Source organism: Plectropomus leopardus, chromosome 11 (genome assembly GCF_008729295.1).
Source record: "Plectropomus leopardus isolate mb chromosome 11, YSFRI_Pleo_2.0, whole genome shotgun sequence".
In the NCBI taxonomy this organism is placed as follows: Eukaryota; Metazoa; Chordata; class Actinopteri; order Perciformes; family Serranidae; genus Plectropomus; species Plectropomus leopardus.
The window spans coordinates 10,997,343-11,015,476 of NC_056473.1; the positions used below are offsets into that span (position 1 = coordinate 10,997,343).

The window sequence follows — 18,134 nt, forward strand, 5'->3', positions numbered from 1 at the left end:
TGAGTGTTTACTGACGGGTCATCTCACAGCGCCTCCTGACGGCAGCATGGGGAACAGCAACGTCTGGTCTTAAAAATAGCATAATGCTAAGACAACATTTTATTTAATGTTAAATGTGTCAATGAACAAATAAATACAGCATGATCAAGTGGTGACAAAAAGAAATAAAATCGTGATCTAGTTTTTGAAGCTTTTCAAAGACATCAGATGACCATGAAATGCTTGAAAATCCTGCAGTAAGTGAACCTATGAGCTTCTCTAAATATGTACAAGTAGCAATGCACTGCACACACTATAAACATATCTAATTACAAGTCAACCCTTTGAAAGCTGGTTTGACATCAGTTGTCTTATGCTGTCTTCAGATGTCTTTCAAAAGCATTTTAACTTTTCAAAACATTTGGTTTGGTTTCTTTCAAATACATGCTGGAAAAAATGTCCTGCAAATTGCAAAAAAACAGTAAAAGACTACAAGAAAATTGCCTGATAATAAGCTAAAAAAAGAGAGTGGCAGAAAGATAGAGTCCTTAGAAAGCTATAAAACAATTAGTGAAAAATATCAATAAAACAATACATATAGTTATTATAATTAAATAATATAAATAAAAAATATTATGTATATTTGTATTTATTTAGGTACTTTTTTTCATGTCATTTTGCCATTAGCAGCAATAACAATGGATTTTGTGTGTAAAACCATAATAATTGGTGACTACAGCTGTGAAATAAATAAAGCACCTCATCACCGCACCTAATCATCAACAAGTAAACGAGAGAAAAAAGTTTTGACAACATGAATTTGTGGAACTGAAATAAGAGTTTGAGTTACTGATGGTCAGTGTTGGGGATCAGTTATCAGTTACTAGTTTAGCTCTACTTTCCAGTAGTTGGGTGGCAGTTTAACTACATTTAAACCTCAGTAGCTCAGTTGTACTATCAATTTCCCAAGAAATTTAGCATTTTAAACTACTTTGTAAAACTAGTTTCACTTTGGCAAGCTAAACATTTTTTGTGAGAAACTAAGATGTAGATTAAAAAATTCTAATAGAAAATAGTTTGTTAAACTACAGATTTAATATTTTTACCAACACAAAATTTTATCAAGACGTTTGAACGACACACAATTCAACTGATTTCTTTAGAAAAAAAGGAGCAGGATCTGCTTCAGTGTCCATCACCTCCTCCAGTTTTTGGTGCTGTTTTTAGAGACAAAAGTTCCTGTTAATTAAGTATAGATGATTTTAAACACAGTGCACGTCACTATATATTTACAGTGCTGCTATGTGATGCTGCTGATGTGAATTCACCTGTAGTCTGCAGGAGCTTCCAGTCTGTCTGCATTTTGCGTCTCAGCCTCTCCAGCGCCTCCAAATCCTCTACTAGAGGAGCATCAAGCTGCCCGAGAGAGGGAGCAGCGTTACCGAGCAGAGAGGAAGCTGTGGGACCAACACATGCCTTCTCATCTTCCTAAAATGACAGAATCAGAACAATATTTAAACATCCCCAAAGATCAACACCTGTACTTCCACACCATCAAGGAATAAGATGGCACTTATGTTACTTACTTACCTGCATGAGCACCAGTGTGTGTCCCTGTGCAAAGCCCTGCAGCAGGCTTGTTAGTTGTTGCCACACACTATCACACACCCCACTATCTGCAGTCCGAACCAGCAGAACCAGACTGGGATCATACTCATATCCCAGAGGCAGAAGGAAGCCCAACACGGCCTGCATGAACCCGGACACGTCACCGCAACCCTGTGGGATGTGGACAAACTGTCATTTAACAAACACACACACACATAACCCCTGCACATAAAACACTCATGCATGTAGAGGCATACCCAGCATCAATAAAAAACACAATATTTGGTGAAATATGCCAAAGTACATTGTGAAAACTCAAGTTTGTGTTCATTCTGTTAAATCAAATAGTGTTTTAGTGGACAAAAACAAGTTCAAATATTTTTATACGAAAAGTATTTAAGATCTTGTGTTGTGACAGGATTCAACACTTATTTTACAACACTTATATATACATCACTTTTTAGACACCAGAATACAATCATATAAATAATAGTGATAACAGTAATACCAAATCAGCATCTAATACAGGCACACAGAAACTGACAAATCCTCAGACTTTTGATTTCTCCTATTGTGACACACAGTACCTTCCGCACACACACAGGAACGTGATATTTGCAATTCTGTTGCTCTGATTCCTTGTCGCTGAACTGCACCAGGAGTGTTTTCCTAAAGATGAAAATATTTCTGTCAGTGGGTCGTTTTATCAAGTTTTATCACAAAGTCTGATTCAGAGATACATAAAAGATAATCACCCGTTCTCAGTGCTGTGACGTGGGACCTCCATGTCCCCAACACACACAACCAAAACCCTGCATGAAGGAAAGCAGCATCAAATCAGAATGACTTACTTCAATTATCCAACTGTTTTGTAAAGCCTCTTTGAGGACATTTGAAAAATGTTAAATAAGTTATTAAATTTATTCAGCTTGTTCTTTTAAGTGAACTTAGACCTCTTGAAAACTGAATCTATGATGGAAATCCCATCATTTGGCTGCAGCACAAATAAGACTAAATCACAAATGACTGAAAAAAGAAATAACACACACACACACACACACAAATTAACTATGTTTAAAAAATAGTCAAACATTCTGGGAAATACACTTATTCACTTTCTCGCTGAGAGTTACATGAAAAGATTGATATCACTTTCTTATCTGCCCCCCCCCTTAAACTACTAACTGTTATTTTCACACTTTGGTTTCAAAACAAATGAATCAAATACGATATAACATGTTTATTAATGAGCTTTATAGGTTTTAGTAGGCAGATTTGGCTACCTCCGGACAGACCCTGTTTCCATTTTGCTAAGCTAGGCTAAGCAGCTAAGTAGCTTCATAACTAGTGCACAAACATGACAGTGGTATCAATCTTCCACTCTAACCCTCAGCAAACTGAGGGTTTATACAATTATTCCTGTACAGATGGATGTTTCCTACGAGATCACTTTTTTAAAAAAAAATCTCAGTATTATTAAAACATACAGTCACTGTACATAATGGATTAGATATAAATTGCAATACCGGTTGCAGAGAGCAGTTGCAGCATGCTGGACAACACACATCATCGCCATGGAGACATCACGGACCAGCGCCAAACCGTTGCAGACCTGAGAGGCCGTAATTAAATGTAACAACATCAGCATGCAGCTCTTGAAAGCAGGACAGCAAAGCAGATCACAACACATCACGAGAAAAGAAAAGACACAAATAATAACCACACTGTACCTCGTTATTCTGCATTTTCTCTACCAGAGCAATTACACTGGAGAGGGTTGTGATGGCAACATTGTCATCAGCATCTTTGAGAAAATTCTCCCTTATTGCAGAAAACACAAGATGTCTTTGTGTAATTATAAATATTCATTTGAAAACAACTCCTCCTTTGTCGATTACGAGAATTCAAGTTGATGAATAAAATAATGTTTCAGCCTCGGCTCCATACCTGAGTTTGTTGACTGCAACCGGGTCCTCTGATGAGCTGAAGTGTTCACATCCATCAGGGCAAGCTATGCCATCAGGGAGGACTAAAGCAGTGCGGACCGGAGGAGCCACACATTTCGGAGGCTCTGGCCACACCTGTTCCTCTGCGCTTTTCTCCTCTTCTACCTTCTCCTGCTTTTCTTCTTCTCCTTCTGCTAATTTAATGCGCTTTGTGCTGATATCACATGTGGGTAGATCAGCTGGAAAGAGATGTGATTAAACATTTTGTGAGGCAGGGAATATAATAGTAGGCCACATTAGCTGTTACTAGTGTAATACACCTGAAAGCTGCATCGTGGGTAATGAAGGCACCTGGTTTCAACAAGAAGAAATAATTTAAAAATAACATATCTCTGATTCTGCTGCACTGACTTTGATCCTTTAAAAAAAAAAACTGTCCGTTATGACTTTGACAACATTCAAGGGGTTCAATGCTAAATTAGTGGAGTACTCTTATATTGAATAATTCAAAAATAATAATGTGGATGTTGTACCTGCATGTTTGAGGCAGGACCAGTACTTCCTGTGAGCAGATCGGACACAGTGAAGGGACTCAAGCGCACTGAATAGAGAAAAATACATTTTATACAGTTATCAAACACATGCAATATAACCTTTGACACATAAATGGGACTGGAGGTGAGACCGACCTAGTACAGGGACCGCCGAGGTTTGAAGGTCGAGGAGCAGGATCTCCCAGCAAAGTCTGGACTGTCTGACACACGGACTGGGGGAGAGAAGTCAAGTTGTATCCTCCCTGGAAGACATTCACACAATAAAAAGTTTTACAACCAAAGTTGCTTTAAAATGATGTTACCCATATGTAGAAGTATCATAAAGATGCACATGCAGTATATGTATTGATAGATTAGACCCCCTGTTTTTTTGTTATTGTGGTCATTCTCAATATAAGAATAATACAACACAGTTCTCACTTTAAAACAAACACTTCAACAGAATTTGGTATCCCCTTCAATAAACTGATAACTCAATCTCTATAATCTTACAAAATTGACAAGGGACATGAAGCTATGTCCTGGGGAGAGGGGTATGTTAAAGGGATAGTTGCGTACAGGTCTGTTTTATTTAGTTATCGCCTGTTGTATCTCTAACTTCAAAGTCAGGCTAAATGTGTAACACTGAATGTTTTTCCCACTGCTCCCTCCCTAAATTAGATTTAAACTAGAATAATCCGATGGGTGCACCGCGCAGCAGAGAATAGACGTTACTGATACTGTTTGACATGTTTGTGCTGATCTTTAGTATGTGTTGTGTTGTGTGGCTTGACCTCCAGCACAGCACACAGTTTCCCTCCTGCGAGGTTCATCAGGAGGTGAGCGAGGTGGGCAAAGATGTCGGGGCTGGCACACATTTCACCCTGAAAAAAAAAAAAACCCACTGAAGTTAGTTTACCAGATTATGTCCTAATGAAGGTAAACAGACTGGACTGGACTTGAATATGGTGCTACATACAGTCCACTTTATTAGGCACACTTGTACAATCCAATCAAACTGTTCTGCCAGTAAGTCTTCTTTTATGACATCTATGACGGTTTTTAGTCTTGCACTGGATTGCATTATATTTAGAGGTGTTTTAATGTTCTGCCCTCTCCATGTATGTAAATAGGGAGGACAAAAGATGAGAAACATCTAGGTAAGTAGAATTTATTGCACAGCTGTTGGATTGAATTGCAATGCATCGTGTCTAATAAGGTGGCCACAGTTTATTTTTTAAATATTCGAAGCAATGCTGCGTTTGAATTTCAAAGTTTTTACATTTTCATTACCTCTGGGTCCCCAATGGCTGAGTCAAAGCCCGCACACACCAGGACCAGGTCTGGGCAAAACTGTGACAAATAATCACAAGATTTATCAGATATTCAAATGAATGATGATAGATGTTAGCAAAATGTGAATTCTCCAAAATGGCTCACTTCATATGCTACTGGCAGAAGGACGTGACAGAAGACCGAGAGATAGTCACTGTTCTTCATTCCCACCTGAAATATCACAACGGGACCTTTTTAATAAATAAAAAACATTCCTACACACAAACATGTGGACACGACCATTAAAGCAAACTTTGACATCAGCACTAAGAGGACTTGTTAATAAACTATTAACTGATTAAAAATCAATAAACACCAGATTTAATATTCTGCAATGTTTTTAATATTTTGCATCATAAAAGCAAAAAATACAGGAGCATTTTCTGATTTCAGCTTCAAAAATCTGTAAAACAGCTTTTTGTTGCACTGTATAAACTCTGTATTTTACCAGGGGGTCAGACTAAGAAAGCCATTTAAAACACAACTTTGTTCTCTGTTAAGAGCATTTATCATAATTTGATAGTTTAATACACTGAAGTATTCTGTGGTTAATAAATTGAGGTCATGGAAAATGAACACAAGTTGTAGTCCTTATTTTTATTCATTTAAAAATGATCTTTGTGCATTTTTTCATTATTTTTTATGGAGTATATTGAGAGAAAGATCATTTATAATTTTTACAAAACAGAAATTTCATAACGTTATGTTCTCTTATTATAATCTATCAGTCAATACAAAGGTTAAGTCTGGGATAAAGCAAATAACAGATTTGGAAAAAAACACCTGAAGAATAAAATAAAGTAAAAAACAATTTATAATACCCTCAGCTATTTCTTTGGTTACTTACTTTGTTCCAGGGTACATTTATATTGAATCCTGCGCCCTTCTCTTTGCCGACACTGTCGTAGTCTGATTCTCTAAGATTGGGCCAGAATTTCTGATGCTCGTAGCGATGCCATGAGAAGTAGAGTACACTGAGAGAATAAAAATGAAGAATGCAGAATGCATTATGACAGAAGTTTCCAGAATGTTCCAGAAACAGTTAGACAGACTCACCTTGGATCATCTTCAAAGCAGTACTGCACCCCCTGACCATGATGTATGTCCCAGTCCACGATCAACACCCTAAAAAAACATAAAAACTTAAATAAATCCACTGTGGCAGAAACAACTCAGTACATCTTCAAGAATAATCAAAAAAATCAAAAGGTACCTTTTAACTCCATATTTCTGCTTGGCATATCGAGCTGCTATAGCAACATTATTGAACACACAGAATCCATTGGCGGCACTGCGCATACTGTGGTGTCCCGGTGGTCTGTCAGCAATCACAGGGGAGTTATATACACGTCAGGGTTTTAGTGATGCCTTACAACTTACAAATACTTAGAATTTAGTTTATAATTATATAAAAAGTAGATCATGACATCAATATCAGAAGCTGTAAAGCTGTAAACAAATGGTTGGTATATTATAGGGGTTCCTTCGATGCTTTTCTAGTTCAACAAATCCCAGTTTTTCTCTTTTTTTTCCATTGAAAATAAACTTTTTTTTAATCTTGTTATATTGTTTAGGTTTAATAGATTTCTGAAATACTGAACATGAATAACTTGAAAAAAATGACGTAATTCATACAGAAAATTGTGATAAAATGTAATTTTAGTTGTGTTCAAGCTTTATCTTCCCTATTCAAATTCTCTTATTGATGACATATTTTGTATTATCTGTCCAAGACCGATGATGGATCTTAAGAAACATTGCTCATCTCACTTTTTGCATGTATTCTCATAATAATTCAAGGGATGACTCTCTCAGTTGTTTGTGATGTGACTCTTAAAGTGACTGGTTGATTCTTTTGGTTGCATGTACATATACACTATAAAAATAGTTTTTTGTTGTAAGCTTAATGCTTGATAAAGCTCTAAGACTGAAACTTGAAGCATGAGTTGGTAATAGTTATACATCATTTTATATATAATATAAAGCTTATGTATAAGTAAAGTTATCAGTTATTATTATTTAAATATTTAGAGTTATGATTAAATAAGTATAACTTATCAATAAATGGACTGCAGTTGCAACTAATGATTATATTTTTTATCAACTGAACTTGATTAATTGTTTGGGGGTTTTTTTGGTTCATATAATGCTGGAAATAGTGAAAAATGCCCATCACATTTTCCCTGAGCCCAAAGTAATGTCTTACAAATGTCTAGTTTTGTCCCATCAACAGTCCAAAAATAAAATAAAAAAAAAACTAAAAGTAGCAAATCCTCACAAGACACAAGATAATTATTTGAGTTTTTCTTAATTTCAATAATTTCCTCTCAATCAACAAATTGATTGACGGATTAATCGCTGCAGTGCTAAAACGGACCAAACTTCAAGCACTAACGCAGAACAACACAATCAAAAGCAATTTTCCTCACAAACAGCAGACTCCTCCACACTCACTGTGGTACCAGAGTACATTTAAGCCTGCTGTGTGTTACAGGTCTTCTCACCTGACCAGAGCCATGCCGTTCCTAACCTTCCCCGTCATAACACTGTCCACTAGCTGCAGTGCGGCGCCTGCAGCCAGCTTTGCACAGTGATAGATGTTCTAGTGATGAGAAAGAGAAATGGAGTAAAGCCGACTGAGAGAAACTGAGAAATGACAACAGCTGCAACTCAGCTAGTAAGAATTTTAAGTGCAGGACGAACTGGGTGGAAGTAGACATCACCAAACTGCAGGGTGAACTCCTTCAGGTCCTCCAGAGTCATATAGGGGGTCTTCTTCACCGCCTCCAAGTACTCCTCACTGATAAGGCAGCACAGTGCATGTAGCTGAGTGGCTTTAGGTTTTTATTTCAGCATCATACAGAGGGAGAACAGCGAACTGAAGTAGGTAACAGCTTTTTGTCAACATCATAACTGACCTGTGAACTAGCAGGATATCTTCATCTGTCGCCTCGCGGACAGGTACGGAGACACAACGCTCAGCAAGACCAGTCTTTATTAAAGCTTCGTGACTCACTGTGAGACGCTCGGGTACCTCAACCTTACATGCAGGGCTGGAGGGGGGAAAATTAAGGTTATGTTTAATACAGATGAATTTTGAGTTCAAAATGTTATAGTGGATGCTTTTATTTGTGTCTTAATTCAGCACAACTAAATTTGTTTAATCATTTCAAATTTGCAGGATATTTTATCATTAGTACTGTCAAGTGTACTGCCAGTGATCAGCACGTGGCTACAAACCCTGGAGTGTCACTTTTCTATAATATGTCAAAACACTGGGACTTACCCTGAATAAAAAATATAAAAAGTAGAATTTAAAAAAGCGAATTAGTGCAATACATATAAATAAATGATGAGATATAATCGACACAGCAAAAGAAACAATTAAATCAAGTATCACTTGGCTGACAACGAAGAAAATGACAACAGGGACTAAGTAGACATCATATAATTTAATTTGACACTATTAATGAAATGTAAAAAACAACAGCAATCACTGTTAATTAAACAGTTTTAAAAAGTGCAGATGCATATACAAATCCACTACTCAACATATAAACCTATAAATTCTCTTTGCCAAATTAAACAGTGATGTTGTAAGTTGATCTATATCAGTCAAAAAACAAACTCTTGAGAAAAACAGCTATATTGTCCTCAGACTTGTTCTGTTCATTGTGCAGTGCATTAACACAGCAGAGGGAGCTAGCCTGCAGAGTAAACAAGTACTAAAACAGCGTGCAAAGTAACAACTAAGCTATATGACAAAGACATTGTCCAAAAATGTAGACTTTACGAGTGACTGTGATAGTTTTACGCTTTTAATTTTGTGTCAAAATTAACTTTATAATTAACTATAGCGCACACTGACGCTAGCCGTTAGCTACAGAGCTAACACCACAGGTGCTTCTCTCGGACCGTCCGGACTTGCCCAACAAACCGTAACTTTGGTTCCTACAATTATTTCAGAACACGAATAATCTTAAACAGTAATGTTTGCTAATTCTCTCGCGACTAATGTTACATATAACTAATGTTTAACCCTTGGTACCCTTTGGACTCTAAGAGATGCAAACGAAAACCTGAACTAGCTTATAGTTAGCTGAAATAAGATCGCGTTCCTTATGCTAACATATTAATTTATTAGCATGAATTCAGAACAAAAACATGTGAAATGTAAATTATGCCAAAGTTAGCTTTACAACTCAGTCGCGGGTAATGTATAGACCTGCCCTGAATGATAGTACATTAAGTATAACGTCGATTCATACAGGCTTGACGTTATCTGCATAGCCCGCTGTATGCACCGGATTGTGTGGTTGCCATGTACTTACTCAACCCAGAGCAGTTTGTATTTGGTCATCTCCTCATCATAAACCAGTGCTGTCCCCATCTTCATTATTTCTCTGATCAGACTGGCTGTTTTAGCTGCAGCTCATAAGGCAACCTCTGCGCAGGGCAACACTGTCTTCCTGTGAGTTAGCACACTGCTTTTAATACAAACTGTGCGCAAAGTAAACTGGATGAGAGTCAGAGGGTAAGCTACTGTGCTGTTATCACACTTTGGCTTTAACCGACGGCTGCACAGTCCGATCTCCTGTATGTGACACATTAACCATGTGAACGATCAGCACATATCAAAGAAAAGTTTTATGCAGGTTGTCAAACAATTCAATGGTGCGTTAGCGCCATCTTCTGGACGGGGTCTGGTACTTCTGCAAAGGAGACCAATGGAAACCCGTATGATGTGAGAAGCAGTTGGCCCCCAGGTATTTTCACATAATCTAATCCTAATTCATCTAATCTGGCCCCCATCCAACAAAAGTTTGGATACCCGTGCTTTATATGAACACCTGTCTTAGAAGTCTAAAACCTGCATAGTTTATGTTTTATGTTTTTGTTTTGGTGTTTTTAAATGTTGTCTTACATTTTGTCACTTTTTATACCCCTGGAATAGCATTATTTAAGTCTGACTGTATTTTTTTACAGCTGTAATATCAGGTGAATTTGACACTGAATGTAAATGCAATGCAGGTATATGTTACTGTAGTTTGAGTTGTTTATCTTGTCGGTTTGGAAATTGTGTGTTTTTTTTCCATGGTCCTTTTTTATTTATCTTTAGTGTCACTTTCTTGGAAACCTTTTTTTTTTTTTTTTTTTTTACAGATATAGGAATATTTCTGTCTGTTTGTAAATCAATTGCAAGTATACATAACTTTTTTTAACTTCAACATCAACAAAAAAATTCAGTCATATTTATACACACACTGTTTTTTTTATAATTAAAAGACATGTGACTTTATGTAATTCTTGTTTTTAATTAAAAAAAAAAATAACAACAACAGTGCAAGTCAATAAACAACTCAGGGTGTTCTGTGGAGTACAAAATATAAAATCAGATCAGATGACATAAGATCATTTGATCTGGAAAGACATTTCTGGGCTCCACAGTCTTTTAGAAAATGATGGCATCTCCACTGTGGGAAATGTATTTGGAAGAAGCGAATTATGTACGTGAACTCATGAATGTTTGTTTGATAAGGATGTTTATTTTGAAAATGCTGACCTTTGACACAGTTTCTTTTAGCGTCTGAGTTTAGGCCACTTTGAAACTCAGGTCTATTTAAAATATCTTCAATAAAACTGCTGAAAAAAATCATATAATGTCAACAACAAAAAAAAACAAAACAATTTGATGTCCTCATTCCTCAGTGTGATATTAGATAGGATTTTTTTTTTCAGTAAAGCAGTTATCTAAGCAGTCATCTCCTCTCCTCTTCCCCTTCCTCTGTCCTATCTGCTGTTTCCTCTTGTGTTCCTGTGGGAAAAGCTGAACTCCTTTCCTCTCTCTCCTCTTCATCCCTCTTTCCCTCCCGTCCCTCTCCTCCTCTTCTGCTCATCCTGCACAACACTAGAAGAGCTCCTCTGCATCTCTTCCTGAATGAGGGGTCACAGGCAGCATACAGGAGAGGGTTGAGGCAGGAGTTGAGATAAGCCAAACAGGTGACGTAGGGCTGAGCAGTCAGTAACACTTGATCCAAAGAGCAGGAGTATGGGACAAAACCAAACTCCAGCAGCATGGAAACAGTCTTATTAACATGCAGAGGCAGCCAGCAGAGGAAGAAGGCCATCACTAAAGTGATGATGACCCTGAGGAGTCTTCGCTGGCGCCTGCGGTCCGGGCGAGGGCCTCGTCCAAAATGTCTGCTGAGGAGCTGGGCCAGTGAGCAGTAGCACACCAGCAGGATAACAAGAGGAAACAGGAAGCCAATAAGAGTTGATTTGAGGCTCAAAGCAGCCGCCCACCACATCTCTACCCTCTCTCGATCCATTTCCTCCATCTCTGCTCCAATCAGCATGGAGTAATCCATCTGACAGGAGAGGAAGACTGATCCAGAGTCAGCAGTGGGATGAACTGTCTCTGCCTCCCAATCATAATCAGATTCAGTGTCCACCTCCTTGACGGAGCGCAGCAGCAAGCCAGGAAGTGCCAGCACCCCGGCCAGCATCCACACCCCACCGAGTACCCACAAAGCCCTGCTGGGACACCTCTGTGGAGCATGGTGGCTGGAGTGCCTTCTTCCAGTCAGAACCCAGTACCTCTCCACACTGAGCATGCTCAGGCTGAACACGCTGGCGTACATGTTAAGCGCAGTGAGGAAGCTGCTGATTTGACACAGTGGTTGCCCAAAAGGCCAGTGGTAGCCCATCGCTGTGTAGACGGCCCACAGAGGGAGAGTCACAAGGAAGCAGAGGTCAGCTAATGCTAAGCTGGCGATTAGAGAGTCTGTCAGAGAGCGGGAGGGACGAGGGATGGAGGAGGGAGAAGAGGAGGTGGTGGAGGAGTGAGAGGAGGGTCTTTGTCCTGAGGAAGATCCACATTTTTCTGTCTCCTTCTGAGAAAATGGCCCTTGGTCTAATCTACCAGTGCAACACAACTGTCCCCCCGTCCTTGTTCCCCTCCCATCGGCTCGATCCAGGAAGGCCCACAGCACCAGGCTGTTTCCAAGGCAACCAACCAGGAAGGCCAGCAGGTAGACGGATGGGATGATGGTGAAGGAGGGGGACCAGTCACTGTAGTCGCAGTGGAAGAGGGGAAGGGGGGAGGGGGAGGTGAGGAAGTCTGACATCTGTGCGTCTGTCTCCTTGTTTCTATGAAAAATCATGTGCCATTAAAATCACTCAAGTTTTGTCCAAACAGTGTCTCAAGGAAAAAAGTCCAAAGTCCTGCACTGGTACAGTTCTGTCCCCAGATTCCAGTGGTCTTCTGTTCAACGTCACTCCTTCCTCAGTCTGTTGATGGACTAAAAAATTGACAAAAGACAAAGAGATTGTTAAACTTTTGCAGCAGACACAAATACTGTATACTGTGCATGCACAGCATGTAATAACAAGGCAAAGTAGATGTTAAATGTGTGTTTTTGTCCGTCTCACTGTGCATAGCTGTGTCTTTAATAAAGACTGAAAAAGCACCCTTAGCTATCCTAAATGAGGACACTTACCTCAGGCTACTTAATCAGCTTGGACGATAAAATCCTTTTTAAGATGATGTGATGATGATCATTGTGGAGCAAAATTTAACCACTGTCTTCTCTTTTTTCACTTTTTCTCTGTATCGTGTCCTCCCATGTCTCTCTCAACATCTGTGCTGGCTGAGGAAAGTGTGTCCTCCTCTTAAGTCTGAATATATAGCAATGCCTTCTATTCACACATACATTTGCACACACCCAGAACCCTCCTTTCTCTTGTCCTGAGACCAGACCACCCCAGCAGACAGCTACGAGACCTGCAAACACCCCCCCCCCTCCAACACAAACACACACACCTCCCAAGAGAACACATTACACCTGCCCCCCATCCCCTGCAACCACCAAAAAACCCGAGACACACAAACAGATGACACAAACAGATCCCCCACAATCCTCTAGGGCTGCTCATATTCTCTATGCACATACAGTACACAAATGTGTGCAAACACTAACACGCTCTTTTGTTGTGTCTCACATGTTCAAACACACACAGTGGATATAGTGGTCAAATGTAACAACCCACACAAAGCACAAACAACCTACAGCCCCCAAACTCTGACTGCAGTATCAGAATAGAAGAGTGAATGTACTTAAAAAGGACCTTTAAACCATTATTCTGTGTATAACTACTGTAAAAAAGAACAATAGAGACAGATTTCAGATGGAAGTAGATGCTAATCCACAGCTGTGTTGTCTCTTAAGGAGGCTGCAGACTCACAGTAAAGAAATCTATCAGCACACTGATTCAAGTAGCCTACTGCAGGCATAGGCCTACAGTTTTGTGGTACTTGTACTTTACTGAAGTATTTCAAATTCATACTACTTTACACTACAATGCCTCCCACTCAAAAAAGCCTGGCCTCATCCTGTTCCTCCACATCTGCACTCTCAGTGTATCTGCACCGTCATTGCAGCAGGGAAAGACTACAGCAGCACTTTCTACCTTTTTTTTTTATAACATTACAACTTCACAGAAGACCTTTTTTAAACCTTGGCTTGTTTAAAAGTATATTTACTGAATACAGACTGTCTGCATAAAATGACCTCTGAAAGGTAGATGTAGTCTACGTCCCCCCAACTTCACCTTCAGAGATGGATGGATGGGTGGATGGATGGATGGTTGATTGGATGCATGGATACAGCCTAGGTCAGCCTGGGGTTACAGTGTAAACAGAGAAAAATTTCAGATAGTAAACAGGAAGGGTTTGTTTCCAAAGGGGCAGAGGTCACACTGCCATCAACCTGTTGTTATGGAAACAGATGTTTCCAGAAACATTCCAGTCCTTTCTTTCTCAGAAACACACACACAGACACACACACAAACACACACATAAAGCTTTAGTAATTGAGAAGGAAACTGCAGGCAGAGCTTCACGGTGGGAAACAACAGGGGGACGGATTCACTGCGGTGTAACAAAACACGGCTTCTGAAAACGGCTGGTATTGATAGTGTACTGAATCCCCTGAATTTTCTTCCAATGTAACCACAAAGTAAACATTTTTCAATTTTAAATGACATGTTACCTGATTACGGAAAAAATCGATACACCTATTAATGTTCCCTTCAGAATGAATCATACTGACTCCTACTTAATTGGCATTATCATCAGGTCACAATGTTAATTTGTCAGATGTTTTGGGTTATGACCAAATTCCTGCAAAACTAATAACATTTTCTTCAGCCTCAGCAGCAGGTTACTCCATCTTTGGCAAAGTTTCTAATGTTGCACATGGTAAATAAAACTCGCTACAAAGCAAGATGTCATTGCACATTAGCATGGTGAATTTAACATTAAGCTACAAACAGTCTTAACAGAGACTCTCAGTCTTGTCAGTAGCATTCTCTGGAAAACCGTAAAAATACTCTGTAGATTCTCCTGCTGACACAGAGTGAATTAAATTGCACCTAAAGCAACTGCACCCTAACTACCAGAAAGATATTGCTATTCTTTATATATTTAGCGAACCATCTACTAGGCCAGACAGACTTGCATGCCTATAATGACTTTGTGGCACAGATGGAAGCTGTAACCTCTGAGTTCATCTGACATTAGCGCGATGAGGCTTGAATGAAGGATCTGAAATATTAAACATATCAAATGACTGTAATGGCCTTGATATTGCCTTTTTTTTCCACTGCCGTTATTTATTAATGGCTTACAGGAACACTTAGTGTAAACAGAACAGAGTCATCATTCATTTGATCAGTAATTGGTCAAATGTCTGCTATGAAAAAGGCTGATTTATGGAAGCCCTGAGGAGCGAGTGAGATTTTTTTTCTGGTGATTTTTTCATTTTTTCTCGCATTTTTTTTTCTTCTTCTTTTTCTCTTTTTTTCATGTGTGCAACCAAGTGAAAACGTTTTTTTATTAATTGGTGAAACCAAGAAAAACAAACATTTTTCTCGCAAAAAAAATAATTCGTACACATTTTTTTTCTCACTTGCCTCTCAGGGCTTCCATACTTAAACTTTTGTTGACTGAATTATCCCTCACCCCTCCTGAACATGATGACATAGTGTGGTCACATAATTCCCACATAACCTTTCTAACCACCTCTCCAACACAGGATCAAGACACAGATTTTATAGATTTGCCTAGGTTGTGTTGCTTTGTGTGTCACTTTGAGGGCAATTTGAGTCTTTTGTTGTTGTTGTTTTGTGTCTCTTTGTAGTAATTTTGTGTCTCTGAGAGCATTTTATGTGCCTTTATGTGCCTGGGCCTTTTCAGTAATCCATCCACGCACATCTGATAGTTTGGCTACTTGTAAAATGTCAAAGATAAGAATTTGCATATTACGCATGGGATGAAATGAAGAACAGAAGAGGCAGGACACAGCAGGACGACGTTTCAGAGTAATTAAACGCTCTGTGGAGACTGAACCATTTGTCATGGACTTCTACAGAACAGATCAAATGCTCATTTGTCTTCTTGCCATTGTGATGGCAGCGGCAGAGATGCAGGAAAACCTCTCACCTGAGTGCAAACAGTTCCTGTACATGGGCACGCTGCCCAGAGGGCTTGAGGAGCAGCCTTTTAAAAAGATTTGCCAGTTCTACAAGGGCAGACCAAGATTTGTCACTCTGTACGACACCTTAAACCACATCCCTGTTTATTCTGCGTACACCTTTAAGCGTTCGGACGGCTCCAAGAAAGTTGATGTGCCTTGGATGTATGAGCCACAGGTAGGAGCTGAGTGTTTGGGATCTTTCCCTCCTTTAAAAAAAAAAGCTGAATTTCCTTGGTTTAGGTGGGAAAATGTGTGAAATTGCTGTGAAAAACAGTTTTATTTTATTTTTACTATGTCATTGTTTATCCTGACAGCTCTCCACAGTGTCTGACTCTCGTGAGATGCAGCAGTTTCCTTCAGAAAACGTCCATAAGAGTTTTGAGGATGCTCAGGCCGTCCTTGAGGACTACTCTAACACCGTAATCTTTGAACGTGGTCAACTGAATCCAGATGAGCACCAGGCTGACCCTGACGATAAAGCAGCCACCTACACCCTGACAAATGTGGTCCCTCAGGTCCGAGAGTTCAACATTGGTCCCTGGAAAAACTATGAGCACACCATCCGCAGGCGCCTCAACAACTACTGCCGTGGCACCACCTACGTGGTCACCGGGGTCACCACCTCAGGGCACACAATCCGCCGCCACAACATCAACCGCCTGGGCATCCCCACCTACCTGTGGTCGGCTTACTGCTGCATTGATTTTGACCACAATGCACCGTACTCAGAGCGCTCAAAGTTTCCTGCATTTGCAGCTCATGGGCTCAATGACAGGGAGGATAACAAGGTTCAAGAGATGACGGTGCAGCAGCTGGAGGACTTCCTGAAGAGGGTTACTTACGTTGACAGCTCCTTCCAGATCTTCTATGACAACTGCGTGCCCCCTAATAGTGCCAACAGTGCCCTGCACCTGCCTTAAGAAGACATAGATAGATTGATGCTCACACTAGTGTCAGTAATATTCAACATTAAGTGGGAGATTAGGAGATAAAAATCATTTATTATTTTCAAAATTCATTCATTTTAAAAATTTGCCCACGTGACTCAATTTGATTTACATTACCCAACTTATGTAATTATTAAGATGTGATTAGAATGACAGTCATATCAGGTCAATATTGATACTGATATTTTTTTAATCCTCTTTGTAACTAAAGTCAGTTTTGAAAACTTGTTCAATAAATTGCATTATTTCAACGATAACATATTTAAAAATAAAATTGGCATTTGCATTAACAAGCTATTTTGTGCATAAAGTCACCATAAAAAACAACCCATACCCCTACATGGTTGTTCTCTTCTTTTGCTCTCAGTTTATCTCACATTAGAACTTGTAATGACTGTGAACGACACCTGCCTCTGTAGGCCTTTTGTTCAGCACAGACAGATTAGACCAACAGTTTTACATTTTCACACACAGCCTCTTAACTGTAGCACCACTAAACATGTCTCTTATGAAAAGCCACAGACGTCAGGACAAACTAGGCTAATATCCAGGCTCTAATTTTTGTTATTTTGATCCTTTACATCAAGTGTGTAGATTTGTTTCAACATTGGAGGGGGACACATTAAACTTCCCCAGGGAATGTATAGGGTCAAACACTTAATTTCTTGCATTCTGGTGAATTTTTATGCATCAGTGTTTGCCTTTTCGAACGTGTCCCCTGCATCCCCCTCCAATATCTACTCCTATGCTATACATTTCAAGAATGTTTTCATACAATTAGAGTTTCATTGAATAAAAAGAATTTGGGTTTCTCTGCCTCACAACAGTAAACAGCAATAACTTAAGCGTTTCTTTATGTGCTTCTGAATTTTTTTGTGGTAGGCATTTTTGTTTACATTTGGATCTCAAACTGTACCATTAAATGTGAACTACTAACTAAAAAATCATAATATTTCCCCAGTATCTCCCTTGTGACTTTGTCCATTATTATTATTATTATGTCAGGATCTGGTAAGACCTCTTTAGTACAGCCATCACAGATGCTGCAAACAGTATCAAAACATAAAAAACAGTGAAATGATCCAAAGTAGGAGGGCAGACACAGCCCCAGGGTGACTGATATGATTAGTAACCGCATTTAGTTTGAGAGCGTAGCTGCATCCTGCCAGCTGGCTCATGCCACAGAGCCAGATGGTCAGCTCCACTGTTTTGACCAGCAGCAGACTGATAAGAGCCCAAAATACATTTCAC

General features: G+C 39.3%; 3 protein-coding genes across 6 annotated transcripts; 1 reads left to right on the forward strand and 2 right to left on the reverse strand.

Moving 5' to 3' along the window:
- Positions 1–17: 17 nt before the first annotated feature.
- hdac10 (histone deacetylase 10) lies at positions 18–9,890 on the reverse strand. Of its 4 annotated transcripts, XM_042496679.1 has the most exons (21): positions 9,733–9,890; positions 8,320–8,454; positions 8,105–8,201; positions 7,906–8,003; positions 6,615–6,719; positions 6,458–6,526; positions 6,249–6,375; positions 5,507–5,572; positions 5,360–5,419; positions 4,861–4,950; positions 4,223–4,329; positions 4,067–4,134; positions 3,535–3,772; positions 3,318–3,408; positions 3,114–3,199; positions 2,343–2,399; positions 2,175–2,256; positions 1,570–1,758; positions 1,308–1,467; positions 1,179–1,196; positions 26–86 (listed from the first exon to the last, which is right to left on the reverse strand). In XM_042496679.1, exons 1-21 carry the CDS (start codon positions 9,795–9,797, stop codon positions 70–72), a joined length of 2,025 nt encoding a protein of 674 aa, XP_042352613.1. In that variant the 5' UTR covers positions 9,798–9,890; the 3' UTR covers positions 26–69. The 4 variants fall into 4 exon arrangements, with proteins under 4 accessions (XP_042352615.1, XP_042352613.1, XP_042352616.1 ...); XM_042496681.1 differs by lacking the exon at positions 1,179–1,196 and having other exon boundaries at positions 18–86; XM_042496680.1 differs by lacking the exon at positions 26–86 and having other exon boundaries at positions 646–1,196.
- Positions 9,891–11,107: 1,217 nt separating this feature from the next.
- aplnr2 (apelin receptor 2) lies at positions 11,108–12,680 on the reverse strand. The gene has a single exon (XM_042496684.1). The coding sequence runs from the start codon at positions 12,562–12,564 to the stop codon at positions 11,161–11,163; it is 1,404 nt and encodes a 467-aa protein (XP_042352618.1). The 5' UTR covers positions 12,565–12,680; the 3' UTR covers positions 11,108–11,160.
- Positions 12,681–15,821: 3,141 nt separating this feature from the next.
- Positions 15,822–16,967, forward strand: LOC121950627 (endonuclease domain-containing 1 protein-like). The gene is made up of 2 exons (XM_042496688.1): positions 15,822–16,111; positions 16,251–16,967. Exons 1-2 carry the CDS (start codon positions 15,842–15,844, stop codon positions 16,854–16,856), a joined length of 876 nt encoding a protein of 291 aa, XP_042352622.1. The 5' UTR covers positions 15,822–15,841; the 3' UTR covers positions 16,857–16,967.
- The last annotated feature ends 1,167 nt before the right edge of the window (positions 16,968–18,134 follow it).

Bases quoted from the DNA above. Each gene is read 5' to 3' on its own strand.
- aplnr2 (XM_042496684.1), bottom strand. From the start codon at position 12,564: ATGATTTTTCATAGAAACAAGGAGACAGACGCACAGATGTCAGACTTC.
- hdac10 (XM_042496679.1), bottom strand. From the start codon at position 9,797: ATGAAGATGGGGACAGCACTGGTTTATGATGAGGAGATGACCAAATAC. The intron at 5,420-5,506 runs GTGAGCCATTTT...TATTTGTCACAG, and splicing joins TTCTGCCAGTAGCATATGAA to TTTTGCCCAGACCTGGTCCT. The intron at 2,257-2,342 runs GTGATTATCTTT...TTTCATCTTTAG, and splicing joins CGTCACAGCACTGAGAACGG to GAAAACACTCCTGGTGCAGT.
- LOC121950627 (XM_042496688.1), top strand. From the start codon at position 15,842: ATGCTCATTTGTCTTCTTGCCATTGTGATGGCAGCGGCAGAGATGCAG. The intron at 16,112-16,250 runs GTAGGAGCTGAG...TTATCCTGACAG, and splicing joins CTTGGATGTATGAGCCACAG to CTCTCCACAGTGTCTGACTC.